The sequence below is a fragment of the Salvia hispanica genome, chromosome 3 (genome assembly GCF_029641045.1).
Source record: "Salvia hispanica isolate PSC_SH4W2 chromosome 3, Shi_PSC_v1, whole genome shotgun sequence".
Classification (NCBI taxonomy): Eukaryota; Viridiplantae; Streptophyta; class Magnoliopsida; order Lamiales; family Lamiaceae; genus Salvia; species Salvia hispanica.
The window spans coordinates 30439554-30457892 of NC_142694.1; the positions used below are offsets into that span (position 1 = coordinate 30439554).

General features: G+C 35.8%; 1 protein-coding gene, 1 long non-coding RNA gene and 1 pseudogene across 4 annotated transcripts; 2 read left to right on the top strand and 1 right to left on the bottom strand.

Annotated features, from left to right (window-relative positions):
- The first annotated feature begins 192 nt into the window (after nt 1-192).
- Nucleotides 193-1043, top strand: LOC125215689 (uncharacterized). The gene is made up of 2 exons (XR_007175295.2): nt 193-308; nt 466-1043. It is a non-coding gene; the product is annotated as an uncharacterized LOC125215689 (long non-coding RNA).
- A 3378-nt stretch (nt 1044-4421) lies between these two features.
- On the top strand, nt 4422-8871 carry LOC125215273 (pentatricopeptide repeat-containing protein At2g01510, mitochondrial pseudogene; annotated as a pseudogene). The gene is made up of 4 exons (XR_016136785.1): nt 4422-6338; nt 8014-8086; nt 8172-8325; nt 8434-8871. The product of XR_016136785.1 is annotated as a pentatricopeptide repeat-containing protein At2g01510, mitochondrial pseudogene (transcript).
- LOC125215274 (beta-fructofuranosidase, insoluble isoenzyme 1-like) lies at nt 6934-11083 on the bottom strand. 2 transcript variants are annotated; one of them, XM_048116646.2, is made up of 7 exons: nt 10863-11083; nt 9105-9113; nt 8156-9015; nt 7910-8068; nt 7529-7773; nt 7365-7461; nt 6934-7282 (listed from the first exon to the last, which is right to left on the bottom strand). In XM_048116646.2, exons 1-7 carry the CDS (start codon nt 11032-11034, stop codon nt 7097-7099), a joined length of 1728 nt encoding a protein of 575 aa, XP_047972603.1. In that variant the 5' UTR covers nt 11035-11083; the 3' UTR covers nt 6934-7096. The 2 variants fall into 2 exon arrangements, with proteins under 2 accessions (XP_047972603.1, XP_088923953.1); XM_089067827.1 differs by lacking the exon at nt 10863-11083 and having other exon boundaries at nt 9105-9562.
- Between the last annotated feature and the right edge of the window lie 7256 nt (nt 11084-18339).

The window sequence follows — 18339 nt, forward strand, 5'->3', positions numbered from 1 at the left end:
ATGAATATGTAGATTGTTCAATACTAATTTGTATCCATAGTTTTGTTTGTATATGTTCGAAATTAAATTTGTGATTAGTAGAATTTGATCAAATTTGGTGATATAATTAATTGCTTTTAAATCTTACCGTATCCAATTTTTCTTTAAATCTTAGTACTAGTATTTGTTAAATTTATATCGATTATTAATTAATAGTATTATTATTTTATTATGATTAGGGTTTTGCTTTTCCATTTCCCTATTTATTTGTCGTTCCCTTCACCAATTCTTCACAATTCATCCACCACTAGGTCAAGGCCGCCGCCGAGGTAATTCTGCAACTACGCTTGTTAGTTGTTATCGCTCAATCAGTTTAGCTATTTCTATTATATTCTGTTATGCCTTTTCTTTTCCAACACAGATCCATTTGATTTTATTTTTCCAAATTAGATACTCCTTTTGAGCATATCCGAAATTCTATTTCAGATCTTTGCCTGTGATGCTGACTATATATGTTTGACGAAATGCTTCAGAGGGTTGCGATTGGGTCCTTTTCCAGTTGGAAAGGACCTGATTTTGGATTTCCGGTTTCAGGCAGTTTTTTGAAGGGTTGGTGCGAGCCTGATTTGGTAAATCACCTTTACCACTCTTGTCAAAGGGTTTTTATTGGTTGGAAAGATCCTTGTGGCTGCAAATCTCATGGGGAAATTGTTGGAAGAGGAACTGTGTGAGTCTAATGAATATAATGTGTTGATTAATGGGTTATGCAAAGCTGTGTCTCGTGTAAAGATGCAGCTGCAAACCTAATGTTTATGCTATCAATCCATTCATCCTCAGTGCATTCACTGAATCTTGGAGGATAAGAATGTGATATCTTGAATGTTTATACTATTTAAGTTAGAGTTACTTTATTTTCGTATAACTCATTCAAGTCATTCAAGTTAGAGTTACTTTATTTTCGTAGATTCATCTTGGAGGATAAGAATGTGATATCTTGAATGTTTATACTATTTAAGTTAGAATGTTTATACTATTTAAGTTAGAGATACTTTATTTTCGTATAACTCATTCAAGTCATTCAAGTTAGAGTTACTTTATTTTCGTAGATCCTTTCATCTTTATGTTCTATTTGTATATCTTATTTATGTAAATCCTTTTGGAGAATATTCTTTTGATGATTTAATGAATAAGTTTTGTCTAATTTTGGAAATAATTTAATGATTATTTGTGTTCAGCTTCCCGAATAAAAGAAAATGCGGATTGAGAAAAAGTGAATCTCATCCTCTACTATCACCGCACACACTGATTTAATTATATTGAAAATTATAGTATACTGGTATATTTAGACTAATTAATTTGAAATTGTGGATTCACATTTATGAAGTATATATAATAGAATTAATTCTTATCTCAAAATGTTTACTCGAATTATACTGAACTCATAATTTTGTATCATCAGATACATTATTACATACGATTTCTAATTAAATACATTTATAATTTTAGATTAATATAAATTTTTTTTTATTTTATTTCAAAAATATTTCATAATTCAAGAGTATAAATAAAATGGACCGTTACTTAATCCCTACACCCTAAACGACCAAATCTAAAAATATCTATCTTAAACTTAATTAATTAATAATTTTTAATTATAGTAAGATTTGAAAATTCATTTGGACTTATTTATGGATTGATCAATCAATTCTAAACTTTACTGCGTTTTGTATCTCAAGATTCAAAAGTTATTGGAGTTTAATTATAATAGGATTGAATAATCATTAGGACACATTTTTGGAGTTAATTCCCAAATAATTTCGGTTGTGAATTGTAGTATAATAAGCAATGAATGTTTATAGTAGTAGATCAAGGAAATGCCAACTTGGGATTCTACTGTGAGTTTCAACAATATACAATTAGAAAGATTAATTTAATTAAATTAAATGAAGGTTAATACATCATAACAAAAACCATCCAAATCAAATTAAAGAAGAGTTAGAAACCAAATGTTGTTCAGCTGCTAAAATATTTTTTCTAGATTAAATAGGTTATCATTAAAAAAAGTTAAACTCATTAACGTTTCGCTTTATAATTTACGTTTCTATTAATTAATGCGATAAATTGAAGAGTTTTTAGATGCTGATTTTATGTGATAATATAACTGATATAATTAATTATATTAAGCGTTGCTCTTTAACTCTTTTAAAATGTCGATGTTTACACATACGTGGCTTTGTCTAATGCAATTCCAATTTAATAACATTTTCAAATAAGGAATATTAATTGTATTAGTACACGCATTTTGTTAGCTTTAACTATTAAATGCTCAAAAATATAGGAATTTACAAACATAAATAATTAAACAAATAAAAAAATCAAATAGCTTTTTTATTGAAATAAAATATATTAGTAGTTGATATTTTTTTTTGTTTTTACAATATCTATAATTATCTATTCTAAAAGTAAATAAATTAATACTAAAAACACACAAAATTAATTTTAAAATACTCAATAAATATAGCTTTGGAAACTTACATTGGGAGAAAAATAAAATACAACATACATACATGTAACACGTGACCTGCAATCTCACGGATTATTTTGCAAAATCAAATCTATACTAATCAAATCCTTAAATCTATACTAATTAAATCAATAAGAAGAGTAAGTAATTAGTGTGAAAACTAAATAAATCACAATTTCTTATTTAGTGGAGTATCAATTACCCACACTACTTAGTCAATCACAATATTTTTTTAATGTCAATTACCACATTTAATACCTTACTCATTATACTTTATAATAGTACATATAAAAGTTGGAAACTGATGACCTAGTTGCCAAAGCACCATCTCTAAGTCTTTTTTTCCAAACATTTCATCGTCATTTTGAGTTGTACTTTCAGGCGATCTCAACTCTAGTTTTTCTTGCTGAAATCATGGTAGATGATGCTAACACAATGACCATTTATTAGAGAAAGCTCGTGAATTTTTCTATCGATATTTTTAGTTACGAAAGTAGAATTGTTTGATGATGTATGATGATTTGATAAATGAGAATATTTATAGGGAGAAAAAAGTTAAGAGCATTATATAAAATTAATAGGGCCAATAAATGTTTGAGAAGAAGAAATGGAAATGGCTGAGAATTCAGGGAGTTTTTGTAACGGCTATATTTTAATGTCTAATTTAATCGTTCATTGTTACTCCATGTGATTTATTGAGTATTTAATAGCTGAGAATTCAGTTACAATGTCATGATTGAATTCAACGTTATAAACAAAATAAATAAAAAATTACATTCAAAATCCAAAGTTTATAAATATTTAATAGTTTGCCCAAAATTCACAAATGTTCACAATGATGGCCAAAATTCACCTTTTAAATATGTATAAATGAGGAGAATCTCATAGATAAATTATAATTGTATGGAAAATTACAATATATGATGAGAATCTCATGAATAAATTACAAGTACTCCATTGGATATTAAAAAAAATGCATTGTCTACTAGTATAACACATCTTTTAATAAAAGTTGGACAAAATGACCACAATTTATCACAGTAATTCCTTTCGTCCCAAACTAGATTTCATTTGATACATAATAAAGTTGATTGATGATAGAGTATATTGTTGTTTGTTGAATGGAAAAAGAAAATATAATTTTATAGTAATATTTGAGAAATATTTTCCAAAAAAATAGGAAAAATGTGGGTAAAGTATTTTTTTAATGGAAAAAGAAAATATAGTATTCTAATAGTATAATATTTTTAATAAAACAGACTAAATAGGAAAACGTGATATCTATATTTGCATAGAGAGAGTAGTATGGTGAGCTATGTTTAGATTTGTTGTAAATAATGTGTTATGGGTGAAGGAGCTTTGATCTATGCAAAACTAGATTTAGGAAATACATGATCGCATAACAAAATCATATATAGGACATTTTTAGGTCAATTCTTTCTCCTAACAAGGGATGACTTAAAATGATCTTAACACGACATCAAATCAGAATACCTAAAATTGCTTAGTAATGACCCTCCGTATTTTTGATTAATTATTGATCATTAGAATACTTAATCCTATAGCCAAGATTTGTGTTGCATTTCTGGATTTAAATAACAAGAATGTTTGCAAAACAAATTAAGATTTTCATGGTGCCCCACATATTAAAATTATATTAACGGCTTAATTCCTTAATTAATATCATAAGTACCAAATTTAATTTCACAGTTACTATCCATAAATTTTATCAAAATGTGAAGACAATAAAAATTTAGTTAAAATTGAGTAATGATTTAACAACTAACCCATGCTTGTTTTTATCAATATAATTATGATTATGTTTGCCCGTATCAAATGGAAAATGCTTGATTGGTCGTAATATTTCACTGTTCTGTTTAATAATTTTAATATCGAAAATCTTCTTTTCAAAAACTTAAATCGAATTTCGCATTCAATTAGTTTCCGACGACAGAATTTGTCATTCCCGCCACAATAAACAATGCTCAAATTCACGTTACAAATCCTCTTACCTTCAAATCATGGCCGCCGCCGATTCCTCTCCGTGCTCGAATCCGCAGCCCACTCACAAATTCAAGCTCCAGCATCTGAATTTTCAAAAAAATTCAACCTTTCCTCACTCCCTAAAAGCAAAAATATCTCCCAATTGAGAAAACTTCACTGCGAGCTGATTGTCAACGGTTTAATCTCAGAGCTTTCCACCGCTAACAAAATTCTTCACGCATACACACTCCACAAAGATTTGGAGAGTGCGTATGCATTGTTTTGTGATGTTAATGTGAAAAATTCTTACTTTTGGAGTGTTATGATTGGTGGGTTTGCCAGAGCTGGTGATTTTTTCAGCTGTTGCAGAGTTTTTAGGGATTATGTGAGGTCTGGTGATTTGCCTGATGATTACACTTTGCCTGTGGTTATAAAGATTTGTAGGAATTTTATGGATTTGGGAATGGGGAGATTGTTGCATTGTTTTGTCTACAAGTGTGGATTTTGTTGTTATACTTTTGTTGCTGCGGCGCTCGTGGATATGTATGCGAAGTGCAAGGTGATTGGGGATGCGGGGAGGGTGTTCGATGAAATGCCTGAGAGAGACCTTGTTAGTTGGACTGTGATGATTGGGGCTTATACTGAATGTGGGAATCCGGAGGAGGGGTTGGAGTTGTTTGATCGGATGCGAGAGGGTGGAATTGTGCCGGATAAGATTGTGATGGTTAATGTTGTCAATGCTTCTGCAAAGGTGGGGTCGATGCATAAGGCGGGGGTTGTGGATGATTACGTGAAGGTGATGGGGTTTTTGTTGGATGTGATTCTTGGTACTGCTTTGATTGCTATGTATGCGAAATGTGGGAGCTTGGAGTTGGCGAGGGAGAAGTTCGACGGGATGAGGGAGAGGAACGTTGTGTCGTGGAGCATGATGATTGCGGCGTATGGCTACCATGGGGAAGGCCGGGAAGCTCTTGATTTGTTTGGCATGATGTTGGGAAATGGAGTGTTGCCTAATAACATCACGTTCGTTTCCCTCTTGCACGCTTGTAGTCACTCTGGTTTGGTTGACGAGGGTCTAGAGATTTTCTCGCTAATGCAAGAGAAGTATGGAGTGAGGCCGGATGTGAAGCATTTCACTTGCGTTGTTGATCTATTTGGTCGTTCTGGAAAACTTGAACGAGCCTTAAGTTTGATTGAAGATATGAATATTGAAAAAGATGCGGGGCTCTGGGCTGCGTTGATTGGTGCTTGTAGGATACATGGTGATGTAGAACTGGCGGAGAAGGCTGCAATGTCCCTCCTCGAATTACAACCCCAGAATGCAGGGCATTATATACTACTTTCCAATATTTATGCCAAAGCTGGTCGATGGAAAGAAGTGGCCAAGGTTAGGGAACTAATGACTCGTCAAAGTATAAAGAAAATTCCGGGTTGGACTTGGATTGAAGTGGAAAACAAGATTCATAAGTTTGGCGTTGGAGACCATACACATGTTCAGTCGAGAGAGATATACGAGCAACTAAAGCAATTGCGTGAGAAACTGGAGCTGGCTGGCTATGTTCCAGATACGAATTTCGTGCTACATGACATTGATGATGAACTGAAGTTGGATATCTTGCATACACACAGCGAGAAGCTGGCAATTGCGTTTGGACTAATTGCCACACCTGAGGGAACTCCCATTAGAATTACGAAAAATCTTAGAGTTTGTGGTGACTGTCACACGTTCATCAAATTTGTGTCTCTGATCATGAAAAGGTTACTTGTTGTTCGTGATGCAAATCGCTTCCACCATTTCAAGGACGGAGCTTGTTCTTGCAGTGATTATTGGTGAATGTTTTGCTATTGTCTGGTATGCTAAAAGCTATCCTTTCCTTTATCCTTCGTGCTTTGTTTCTTCTCCTTTATGCAACTGTTTTGATATCTCGGAAGTATGAAACATGGCCATCTTTGCGTAGTTTGCTTTGAGGGTTACTCAGTTGATGGTTATTCCGAAATGAGTTATTCATAGTGTGATAATGTTTTCAATTTGCATGTAGTAAGTACTTTCACTAAGTGATGTTTGATTTATTTGTAAGAATTAACCAATTATCTCCTCTACGTAAACTCAATAAAAACATAGTTTTGTTGAAAAAGGGTCCTACCGATGTTGGAGAGCATTCAACAGGAATTAAATTTTGGAGAACTTTCTGGACCAATTAAGAGCCTTTAACACTAAACAAGTTGCAAATTTGTGAAATGAACTAGATTATCCTAGAACTAACCCGTGTTCCTTATATATATGGCATTAGGTATGTGGTTGTAATGAGATAGTTGTGTTTGATATTGTGTACACCATTGATTGGTATCCCTAAAGGCACAATACTTCTACAATGTTGCATTGTTTAAGAAGGTTCATTTGTTAAGCATTCTCCTATCTATCTTTTGAACATAGACAATACAGAAAATTATACATAATACATGTCATATGTATTAAGTAGTCATGGTTCCAATGAAAATGATAGGCTTTGAAAGTTACATCCGCAATTCGAGAACTTGCGTATAAAGATAGCAGCAACATATGCGAAACTATGCTCACTTACTACTCTTAATGATACATTGTCTCATTAACTATTGGTTCATATGTTCTGGTTTATTCATGGTCCAACCTTTTAAATTGTCAATTTTGATGGATTGAGTGCCGTTGTTGAATGCAAATAAATGTGCTTCATCGCCTAATGCTAGCGCGGGATAAACCCTCGATGTAATGCAAGTCTTGCCTTGAACACCGAAACTCTCTACAACAGAATGATCAATCTGCAAATGATAATTATGATCAATGCATATTTCTTATTTTGGAATATAAAATCTTCATCAGAAGCTAAGATAAAAAACATACCAGACTTCTGAGAGAGAGTTTCTTTTGAGTCAGATCTACGTTTACAAATCCTGCAAATGATGGCTTGTATGCGCCTTCTTCGTTATTTAAAGAGGACCTGTAAGATTAATTCAAATGCGTCACATATTTATCAATCTATGCCTTTGTAATATATGTAAACTAACCTTGTTGCGTCAGAACACATAAGGACTATATGCTTGTCTAGGGCCTTAAAAACTCTGAAGAAAACCGGGGTGTATTCTTCAAGGTTTTTTGAAGCCAATGTTAATAACCCAAACGGCCCTAATCCACCTTGAACAGTTGAACCCTTTTGCTTGCAAAGTTTTTGCGCATCATATCTATCCCAACTAGGATCAAATGGTTCAGCTTTGTCCAAGCTATCAAAGGAGAAGGTCACTTCTATGTCGGCCTGTCATGTTTACATTCCATATCAATTCATATGTAGTAGGTATCTAACATGAAAGCAGTCATGTATACACGAACTTCCCATATAGTATAAAGCATCAAAGCAATAGTGGTTGCATTATTTGGAGAGAAAACAATACCTGTGCAACTGTTATTCCTTTGATTTCAACCATCTCACCCTTTACAAGCTTCTTGTTGTTCAATTCAACCATGTTTGCCCTTAGTGTTTCTATTTCTTTAATAGGCCACAATAGCAATTGCTTGCCGTTGGGATCAAGAGATATTGTACGCGGGATCAACTGCAATATGAACATCATGTGAGTGAAACTAGTATATTTATATGTATATATATTTAATTTAAGCTAATTTTTATCAACATTTATTACCTGGATTCCTGACCAGCCCTTGTTAACATCATCGTTAACCGAATCTGACTCGTTCGCCCAACCCCACACAATCCTTCTATTCGTAGAAGGGTCAAAGAAGGATTTGGAGGCATAGAAGTTGCCATAATCATACCTCAATCCATTCCGGTTATCAATCATGCCTTCATCAGGTATGTACCTATCAGTTATGGTGTAATATGTCCCTATTGTGTAGTACTCATATCTAGTATCGTCAAGGCTGATTTTCAACACATGCTTAACTCTTGGCCCCAAAACAGAAGTGTCGAGTCCATTGCTTCCAGTCTCTGAAACAGGAAAGAACTCGGGACATTCCCAATTCCCAGTCCCAGCCACAGCGTGCAACGGATGCTTGGCTTTAATCCAGTGCGTGAAATCCCGACTCTTGTATAAATGAGCGATCCCCATTTGCCTAACAACACCGCTTATGGTTATTCTCCAGAGACCGTCTCTCCCCAACCATGCTGTTGTTGGGTCACGGAACGCAGTCTTGTTGATCCACCTATCTGGGACGATCAAGGGGTTGTTGTTGGGCTTGATCCACTCAGTAAGTAATGGATCTGATAGGTTGGCCGGGATAGCATAGTTTTGGACTTGTGTGTTGTGCTCGTCTGTGATGCCTGTGTATAGGATGATGGGCTTACCACCAGGAAGAACCGTTGCTGAACCCGACCAGCACCCAAATTTATCAAACGGCCGTGATGGGTAGATTGCTGCGTCTAATTTTTTCCAGTTGATCAAGTCTTGTGAGACGGAATGAGCCCACACTATGTTTCCCCATACAGAACCGTTCGGATTGTACTGATAGAAGAGGTGATAGTATCCTTTGTAATACATCGGCCCTGTTCAAGACCAGACCGAGTTTTTTAGCCACATGTCACACAAAAACAACAGACCAAGAGACGTAGACGGAGAAGGAGAAAGAACTCACCATTCGGATCTGGTATTTGTGCACCGTTTAAATCGCCATCGAGGTACATGAAAAGAGGTAAATCCATTAGAATCACATACTACAGTGGGCCAAGAATTTAGAGTGTTGGGATTCATCAAATTTAAAGCAGATTACTTAATTATAGTGGAGTAAATTCACACAATCAATAGAGTAAGTTATGTGTGTGTTTTTTGAAGTTGATGTATATACAGTCTGAAAATAATGCATGATTCAGCCATAGACATAACTACTGTAATAAATTTCATTTGCATTATGTGCTTCTGAAATGGCCAGAAAGTATGATTCAAATTGTATAGGGACCACAGAAGAAATACTTGAAACATTTCATATAGTAGTAGTACTATAAATATAATACTTGCATGCATGCAAATTTACAGAATTTTCAGAACCTTAATCATACTTAACTTCAAAATTAGCTGGCATCTACTTGAGTTTGGTGGGACCCTCTGGTTGTGGAATACTCCCTCCGTCCCGGATAATTCGGGTCACTTTGACCGGGCACAGGTTTTAAGAATTGTAATGAAAAGTGGGTTGAAAAAGTTAGTGAAATGTGGGTCCTACCTTTATATATTAGTTTATAATAAAATGTGAGTAGGAATGAGTTAATGGAATATGTGGTCCATTACCAAAAATGGTAAAAGTGAAGTGGGACAAATTTTATGGGACGAACCGAAATAGAAAACTGGGACAAATTATCTGGGACGGAGGGAGTATATAGTTTTAGAGTGTGTTAATTTATAATGATATTGCAATACACTAATAAGTAATAACTGTGTTAGGAGCTACTACTTTGTTTAAAGGGCCTACTAATTGCGTTAATTTATGAGCAGTTAAAATATACAGCTAGAAAATAATTATCAGTCACGTGAAAAACTTTGTTTACCTAGCACAAAAAATAGTAAGTATAAGCCTGACAGTTGTCAATAAACAAAAAATACCAAGCACCTTCCGAGCACAATAGTGCTCTATTAGGCTCATCGTTAAGTTTTTCGAGTACTTTCAAAGTGCATCATATAGATTTTTTTAGCACTAGTCACCTTATATTTTGTACTAGTAGTTTAACCTTTTTCTTGCCCATGCCATCTTTTGTATAAATTCAGTCTCTTTTGAATTTGGTGCTTATAAAAATTGTTTATTGGTAGATGTCATATATACTATTATACTTGCACGCATGCACATAAATAAAAATGTGACAAGTTACAATAACTCATTGGACAGATTAATTAAGATATACTAATAGTTCTAGTCAATCAAAACTATCCAGACATTAATATGCGAAAATTCCAAGAAATTGAGTAAAATTGAAATGTTTGACTTCCACCAAACAAGACAAAAATTCCCAGCAAACACAAAATCAAATCACAGTGAAATAAATGTCAGTATATGCAACATATCGCATAACAAAATTGAAAATACTACACTACTTTTATTCAAACAAAAACACTAGATTTGTTGTATCCTCAGAAAAAATCTGATCCAATTATCGAATCTAGTCACGTTTTCACGTACAAAACACACATGCAAATGCAAGAAAATGAATCCATAAAAAAATAAAAAAATTACTAAGACAATTATGTATGTACTACATATTCCATTATTATAATCACATGAGAACAGTCATTTAAATCACGAAATCTGGTCAAATTTCTTAGCTCTTTAGTACTATAATTTGTCTCACTCATGTACAAAACGACATTTTTGGTGACGTTTAAAACGAGGGGGAGAAATTGGACGTACCATTCATCCAATTTTTAGCGGGTTGGAAATGGTAGCCGGTTCGGTAAAGAGGCTGCACATCAGTGGCAGCGAGGCACTGAAACTCGGGGTAGATTTTATGCAAAGAGTCGACGCCATGGTTGAGTAAAATCAGAGCTGAAAGAGAAAGATAGAGGCAGAGAGAGAGCTTCATGTTTACCAAAAAAAGGAATGAGTGAAGAGAGAGAGAGAAAGATAAGTAGTTGAGTGCGATTATGGAGGAAGAAGATGAGAATTTATAGGAAACAAACTGAGGAAAATAGCTGGTATATGATGAGAAAAGTCAATAGAGTTTTTTTCGTATTTTAAAAAAAAAAAATTAAGGATCGGATCACACTATTTTTAGTCAAAATAAAATAATGTTTTGTAGAATTTATATTTAGTTATTTAACCTTTTTGTATGTGAGATTATTGGATAGGATATTCAAGCTATTGCTAGTGAAAGAATTAGGAGAATATATGTATATGTGCAGGAATTATGACTATGATTGTAATTAAAAAGTTAAGTTATTAATTCTCGTAAATAAATAAGATAGGAGCAACATTTTGGATTTTAATAAAAGACAAAAGACATGACTTATAATAAAAGTAGAAATTTAGGGACGGTTCTCTCTCTCTTTTTTTCCCTCAACAGTTTGCTAAAGTTAAAATATTTTGCTTCTAAAATGGAGTAAAACAAATTCACTTTTGTATCATGATGATAAAAATATTGTTTTAGAAATTTAGTTTTGTATCATGTTAATATCATGGTGATAAAGTTATGTTTTTGGACTTATAAAATAAAATAAATTCAGTTTTGCTCATAATGATTAGGTTAAACAACGTTCAAACTACCTAAATCTAATATAATAAAAAAATATTTCTAAGTCTAATTAAATAGAACCATGCTTTGGGTTTTTAATCCCGGTCCAATTTCATGGATACATAATTAAAATTGATTTACTGTCTTTTTTGCTTTTTTCAATAGTTTATGTGACCTATTAATTCAAATTGGATTCCTTGAAATAAAATTTAAGAAGAATTAGAAAAATAAAAATCCCAACCGGTCGCGTGCTGCCGTAAACAAATCAATGAAATTTTTGCTATCATAGATTGGTCAAGAAATAATGAAATAAAATAATATTAGTATAAACAGAATAAAGAAAGTTCCAAATTAAATTCTACTACATAAATATATCGTGGGTGGTAGGCAATACATGTAACGCAAAATCTAGCTATAAGAGCATCCGCAATGGTGCTTAGGTCAGCCATAGGCCAGTAATAGACTAGCCATTTTCTCCCCTGCCACGTCAGCAACACTAAAAAATCCACCTGCCACATCAGATTTAGGCTAGCCATAGGCTAGCCATAGGCCAGCCGTAATAAAAATAATTCAAAATATACTACATTTACGGAATTAAAATTACGATTAAATTACCGAATTAAATTTACGAGACATATACGGGAAAATTCATTAATTTTATTTTTTAAAAAAAGTACATTAACTAAAAATAAAAAAAATTGCATAATAAAAAAAAATCCAGGGTTCCACACACGAGCCACCGCCCCACTCTACTCCTCACTAATTTATTAAAAAAATACATAAAAAAATGTTAGTATGCCTTGAATCCGTTATAGTTTGCCGCTAGCCGAACGGGGGTCTCGCTGTTGTTGTCCACCCGACGGTATGACATGTTTTTGTTTTAGGTCTTAATTTTGTATTGGGCTAGTTGTTGTTGTCCATCGCTAGATGTTGCTCTTGTACAGAAATTTAGAGATAGAGAAAATCGCGTTTATATAATTTTTCAAAAATTAAAAAAAGAATAAAAAAAAATTAAAAAAAAGAATTAAAAAAAGAATTAAAAAAGAATTAAAAAAATAATTAAAAAAGAATTAAAAAAAATTAAAAAATAGCGCTGGCCGATCGGGCCGCCACAATGGCGGCTAGCCGATCGGCCAGCGCTTCGGCCAGCGACGAGCGATCGGCCAGCCCACGCCGATCCGCTCGCCGATTTCGTCCTCGCCGATTGCAATGGTTCGGCTAGCGCGGCGAATCGGCTAGCCGGTCGCTAGCCGACCATTGCGGATGCTCTAATATTAATTTTTAAGAGAAAATTGTTTTCAATTTTTTAAACTCAATTGAAATTAATTTGTAGAATGCATATTGTTGTTCACTGACTCACTCCAACGTTCAAGTACATTATTTATTTGGTTGTTCATGATCAATTTATTGATTCTTAATTTTCTGAAATTCATTAATACATACCTGACAAAAATTGCCACGTACGGAAGACAAATTTTGCATCCACCAAATAAATTAAATGACAGTATGGTATAATCACAACAATATGTACATTATAGATAACATAAATAATTTATTCATACCCATCATAAAATCTATGTTGAAGATTTTGGTTGATTGATTCATGTCAACTCTATCGAGAAAGAAGCCTAACTCAAGTAATAAAGTTAAAGTACCAAGAGATTCTTATAAGTCAAGTGTCAAATTTGTCTATATACATTGAAACAGTGTGACTGATTCCATCTAAATATATGTACGAGTACGACGCAATATTTTAAAAATAAAGATGAATGTACACGTACATAATCACCCTTATACTTTAAATTTATATAACTTTAAAAAATAGATGAATAAAATTTTTATGATAAATTCGTACAATTTTGAGCTTAATTTGGAAATAATTATGTGATAAATGTTTTCTTAAGTTTATAAATTATGTCCAGTTATGTACATGTAATCCATATTTTAAATTTAAGATTTGACTTCAGTTCAGTTATAACTCGATGCCGAAATGCATAAAAATAGGGAGAGTTAGCAATACAAAACCAGTTTAAAATTTCAGAGCTAATGCAATATTATGTACATTTATATTTTCCCTATGAGAAAAAAATGGATTTTTGTTTATTACGTTCCACGGTAGTTAGTTTGAAATAGAAAAGAAAAAATGGACTCCTTTTATCTCTTCAAATTTTTGAACCTTGTGAATAATAGCTAGATACTCCTATCTAATAAGTTCAATATTTGACAATTCAATAACTTCTTTTTTTTTGAAGGAAAAATTCAATAACTCTACTAATCCAATTTTATACTTTTTGTTTCTTTTTTTGCCCCGTGAGAGCATAGATGATACGAGTATTCATGAAATATAATTGTTTTAAAATCCAATTATCATTATGATAGACTGAAAAAGGAACTTGCCATTTTTGACTTTCCTAGTATAGAACCACAATTGAGAGCCATTCCACTTTTGAAACAGTAGTAAATGAATAATCTCAAAAAGATGTACGAAAAAGAAAAAAAACGTGACAATAGATTATTTACGAGGTAATTAACAATTGAATTAATTTTTTATTATGGATGACAAAAAACGTGGCATACTTTAATATTGGAAAAGAAACACGCACACCTTTTCTAGCAGACAAAATCTAGAATAGTCTAGGTTGATAAAGTGATAATAATTGTAGTATTAATTTGTTTTCACTCAAGATAATAGTACTAATAATATTTTTGATTTAATTAAAGCCAGTCAGTGGCTGTCAAAGAAAAAAATAAATTAATCCTTTTACTATACTCTTGGAAGATAAAAAATTCTGTCCACGTTGTTGGCCTCTTGAAGAGTCACATAGTGCCCAGCTTACTTTCAAAATCTTAAAACATAGTCTTAGAGCATCCACAATAATGGCTAGCCCACCGGCTAGTCGATTCGCGTCGCTAGCCGAACTATTGAAAACGGCCAGCCGCGAATCGGGGAAAAAATCGGCATGGGCTAGCCGATTTGGGTGCGCTGGCCGCCATTGTGGCGTGCCGATTGACCAGCGATCGGCCAACGCCCAATTTTCGTTTTTTTTATAAATTTTTTTGAAAACCTATATATACGCGATTTTAGTTTCATTTTCATTTGCACCACTTGTTTAACGAGTTTTCTCTCTCTCTAAATTTCTGTACAAGAGCAACATCGAGCGATGAGTAACGCGGGTGGTAGCAGTGGTGGTAGTGGTGGGGATACTGAGGAGTACGAACGGCAGATGAACGAGGTGATGGAGGCCTACATGAACCGCGAGCTAGAGCGGTACATGCGAAGGGTCGAACAGCAGGCGGTACCTCGCCCTCCTCCCGTTGTCCACCGCCGAGCAGTGATTGATCGGGATCACGTAGCTGCGCATCAGCGGCTATTTGACGACTACTTCTCAGAGAACCCGTGGTTTCCTGCCAACATGTTCAGGCGGCGTTTTAGAATGCAGAGGGAGTTGTTTTTGAATTATTTTTATTGCGGCTGACCTATGGCTGGCCTAAGGCTAGCCTATTTGAGTAAAATGCTGATGTGGCAGGTGGATTTTTAGTGCTGATGACGTGGCAAAGAGAGAGAGTGGCTGGCCTATTCTTATTGTGGATGCTCTTAGAGCATCCACATTGGCTTTATGCCAGCCATAGGTCAAGCACTGTCTCTCCCTGCCACGTCAGCAGCACTAAAAATCCACCTGCCACATCAGATTTAGGCCAGCCATAGGCCAGCCGCAATAAAAATAATTCAAAAAATACTACATATACAGAATTAAAATTACGATTAAATTACGGAATTAAATTTACGACACATATACGGGAAAATTATTCATTTCATTAAAAAAAAGTACAAAGATTAAAAAAAAATACATGATTTTTTTTTAAAAAATGGGCTTCCACACACGAGCCCCACCACTCTCTACTCCTCGTCGCCGCCGCCGCCGTCCTCGCCGCCGCCACCCGGGGTATCTGAGCCAACGTCGGAACCCCCCACCAGTGCCCTCGAGGCATTCAAATCCACCCGCATGTTCTCGAGCATCGAGTGGAGAAACATCTTCTCCGTGGGGTCAGTTGCGGCCTTCCACTCTTAGAAGACCTTGTACATCCGTTCCTCCGTTTTTTGACGCGAGAATAAGGTGTACTCGCGTGGGGGGGTGCCGAGATGACCTCCTGGGGCGATAGGAGGGATCCTCCCCTCGCTACCCGTTGCGCCCGCTTTTGTCCAACCGGCCGAGGGCGACGAGCAAAGGACGGAGGGGACGGAAACTGCTCAGCATCCGGGGGGAGGTCGTGGGATCCGCCGCTGCTGCCGCTGTAGTCGCCGGAATAGTTCAGCCTCTGCTTCTTCGGCCACCCAGCGTCGCACCCCGCCCGGAACTTCTCGGAGTCCTTTAGCAACACATAACATTCCCAGAAGTTGAAATCCTTATACTTCCCCGCCAAGGGGAACTGACTTTCCGCTATCCTCCGGGCGTCATCCTCATTCTGCCCACTAGTGAGCTGACGGAGGGCGTTGGAGTACAACCCTGAAAAACGGCCGATCGCGGCCCTGATGTGCTCCCACCCCTTCCGGCACTCCTCCCCGCTGTAGTCCTTCCCGTGTGGACAGTTCCTCCTTTAGGCAGCTCTAATCTTCGCCCACATGTTGGCGACCCGCTGGTCGTTGGCAACCAGCGGATCGTCGCACACCGTCAACCACGCCTTGGCCACCCCGGCGTACTCATCCTCCGTCCACTTCCTCCGGGCTGGGGTGTCGTCAACAACGGGCTGCGACGACTCGCCGACCGCCTTGGCCTTCCCCTTCGTCTTCTTCTTCTTCTTCGGCGCGGCCTACCCTGCTGGAACGGGAGTGTCGATCCCCATGTCATGCAATGACAAAAGGTCATCGCCAATGAACTGCATCTCCACTTGGGTCGACGTGTGAGACGAAGCCGTCAAAAAATACAGAGAGGGACGATAGACCGTGTCCCCCCCCCCCCCCCCCCCGGCGACCCCTGCATCACTCCCTGCCAGACAGGCATCATCCCCATCATCTGCTGCTGTATCTGGGGTATACCTCCCCACCCCTGCCCGCCGCCCGACATCCCCCCTGGTTCCCTCCCCTGCGCTCCAGCCATCATCCCCATCAACTGATTCCAAGGGACGTTAAACCCTGGGCCCATCTGCCTGCCCATCTGGCCCCATCCAGATCCCACGGGTACCGTGGGAGTCTGAGATCCACTCGTCGCTGGACTGGACTCGTTGTTGTGATCCATCGCTCGATGATGCTCTTGTACAGAAATTTAGATAGAGAGAAAACTCGTTAAAACAAGTGGTGCAAATGAAAATGAAATTAAAATCGCGTTTGTATAGGTATTCAAAGATAAATAAAAAAACGAAAAAGGGCGCTGGCCGATCGGCACGCCACAATGGCGGCCAGCGCCAGCCAATCGGCTAGCCCACGCCGATTTTCTCGCCGATTTGGGGCTGACCGCTTGCAATGGTTCGGCTAGCCGACCGGCTAGCGACGCGAATTGGCTAGCCGACATTGTGGATGCTCTTAACTGGATTTATCGAGATTCATTATACAAATAGAAACAAAAACAGAAGTGAAATTAAAGAAAAAAAAATACTCTCTCTATCCCATAAAATCTCTCTATCCCATAAAAGTAGGGGATACGAGTTTTATTTCATATTTAGATTTAAATTGGAAACCTCTATTCGAATGATACGTGGTATATAAATTGAAGTATTTCAAGCCAATTTTGACTACTTTCGGCGACCAAAACTCAATATTATGGCCTATGGGTGACATTAGAAAGTTATCATCAAGAGAGCTTTCCAACGAGAACATTTGATGTTTTCAATACTCTCCGGAGCCAAATTAAAAAATATTACTAAAATACATGTATTATCAAAATGATCAAGTTATAGTTATAATCCGGTGCGTTAAAATGACAACACCTCTTAAAATAACACCATACCACCATTCCTAGCCAATCATTTGTACACGTGGACAAATAATAAGCTGCCATGTGGCGATAAAAAAATGTTCAAGTGTAAAAATCTCGGCCAACAATACACATCATTGTATACATCAATTTTTTCTCGGCCAGCAATATCCAACACGCTATACAATAATCTATAGATTGTTGTGTAGCGTTTATAATATTGTTGTGTAGCGATCATAATATTGCTGGATATGTGGTGTCACGGTGTTACTTTAAGAGGTGTTGTCATTTTAACACAAACCTATAATCCAAATTAGAAAATAATTTGTGTATTTACGAGCAATTAAATTATTTTTATTATAATACAAGAAAATTTTCCAAATTCTCAAATTTGTTAATTCAATATTATGTTTTTAAAATTTATAATTAAATATGAAAGAGATATTATGTTACAAAAGTTACATAATTGAGTATGCACTCATTGATGGACTATAGCACCACCCACTTAAAAAAAATCTGCATCTTTGTTACTCACATAATTGTGATAAGTCACTGATACACTATAGCACCACACACTTTTGAAATTTCTATATTTTAGCTACATCTTTGAATGGTTGATTTGTAATTAGGTGGAACATTTTAAATTAGACACAAATTAATTAATTACTTTATAGGCTGTTGAAATTTTATAAGAAATTGTGAGCAGAATAAATGGATATTTCCTCGCCTAGATACAGATTTGGCCGAT

What these genes read in the sequence shown, in the direction of transcription:
- LOC125215274 (XM_048116646.2), bottom strand. Translation starts at nt 11,034, where the DNA reads ATGAAGCTCTCTCTCTGCCTCTATCTTTCTCTTTCAGCTCTGATTTTA. An exon ending in AAGGAATAACAGTTGCACAG is followed by an intron (nt 7,774 to 7,909) that starts GTATTGTTTTCT and finishes TAAACATGACAG; the next exon opens with GCCGACATAGAAGTGACCTT. An exon ending in AACTCTCTCTCAGAAGTCTG is followed by an intron (nt 7,283 to 7,364) that starts GTATGTTTTTTA and finishes TATCATTTGCAG; the next exon opens with ATTGATCATTCTGTTGTAGA.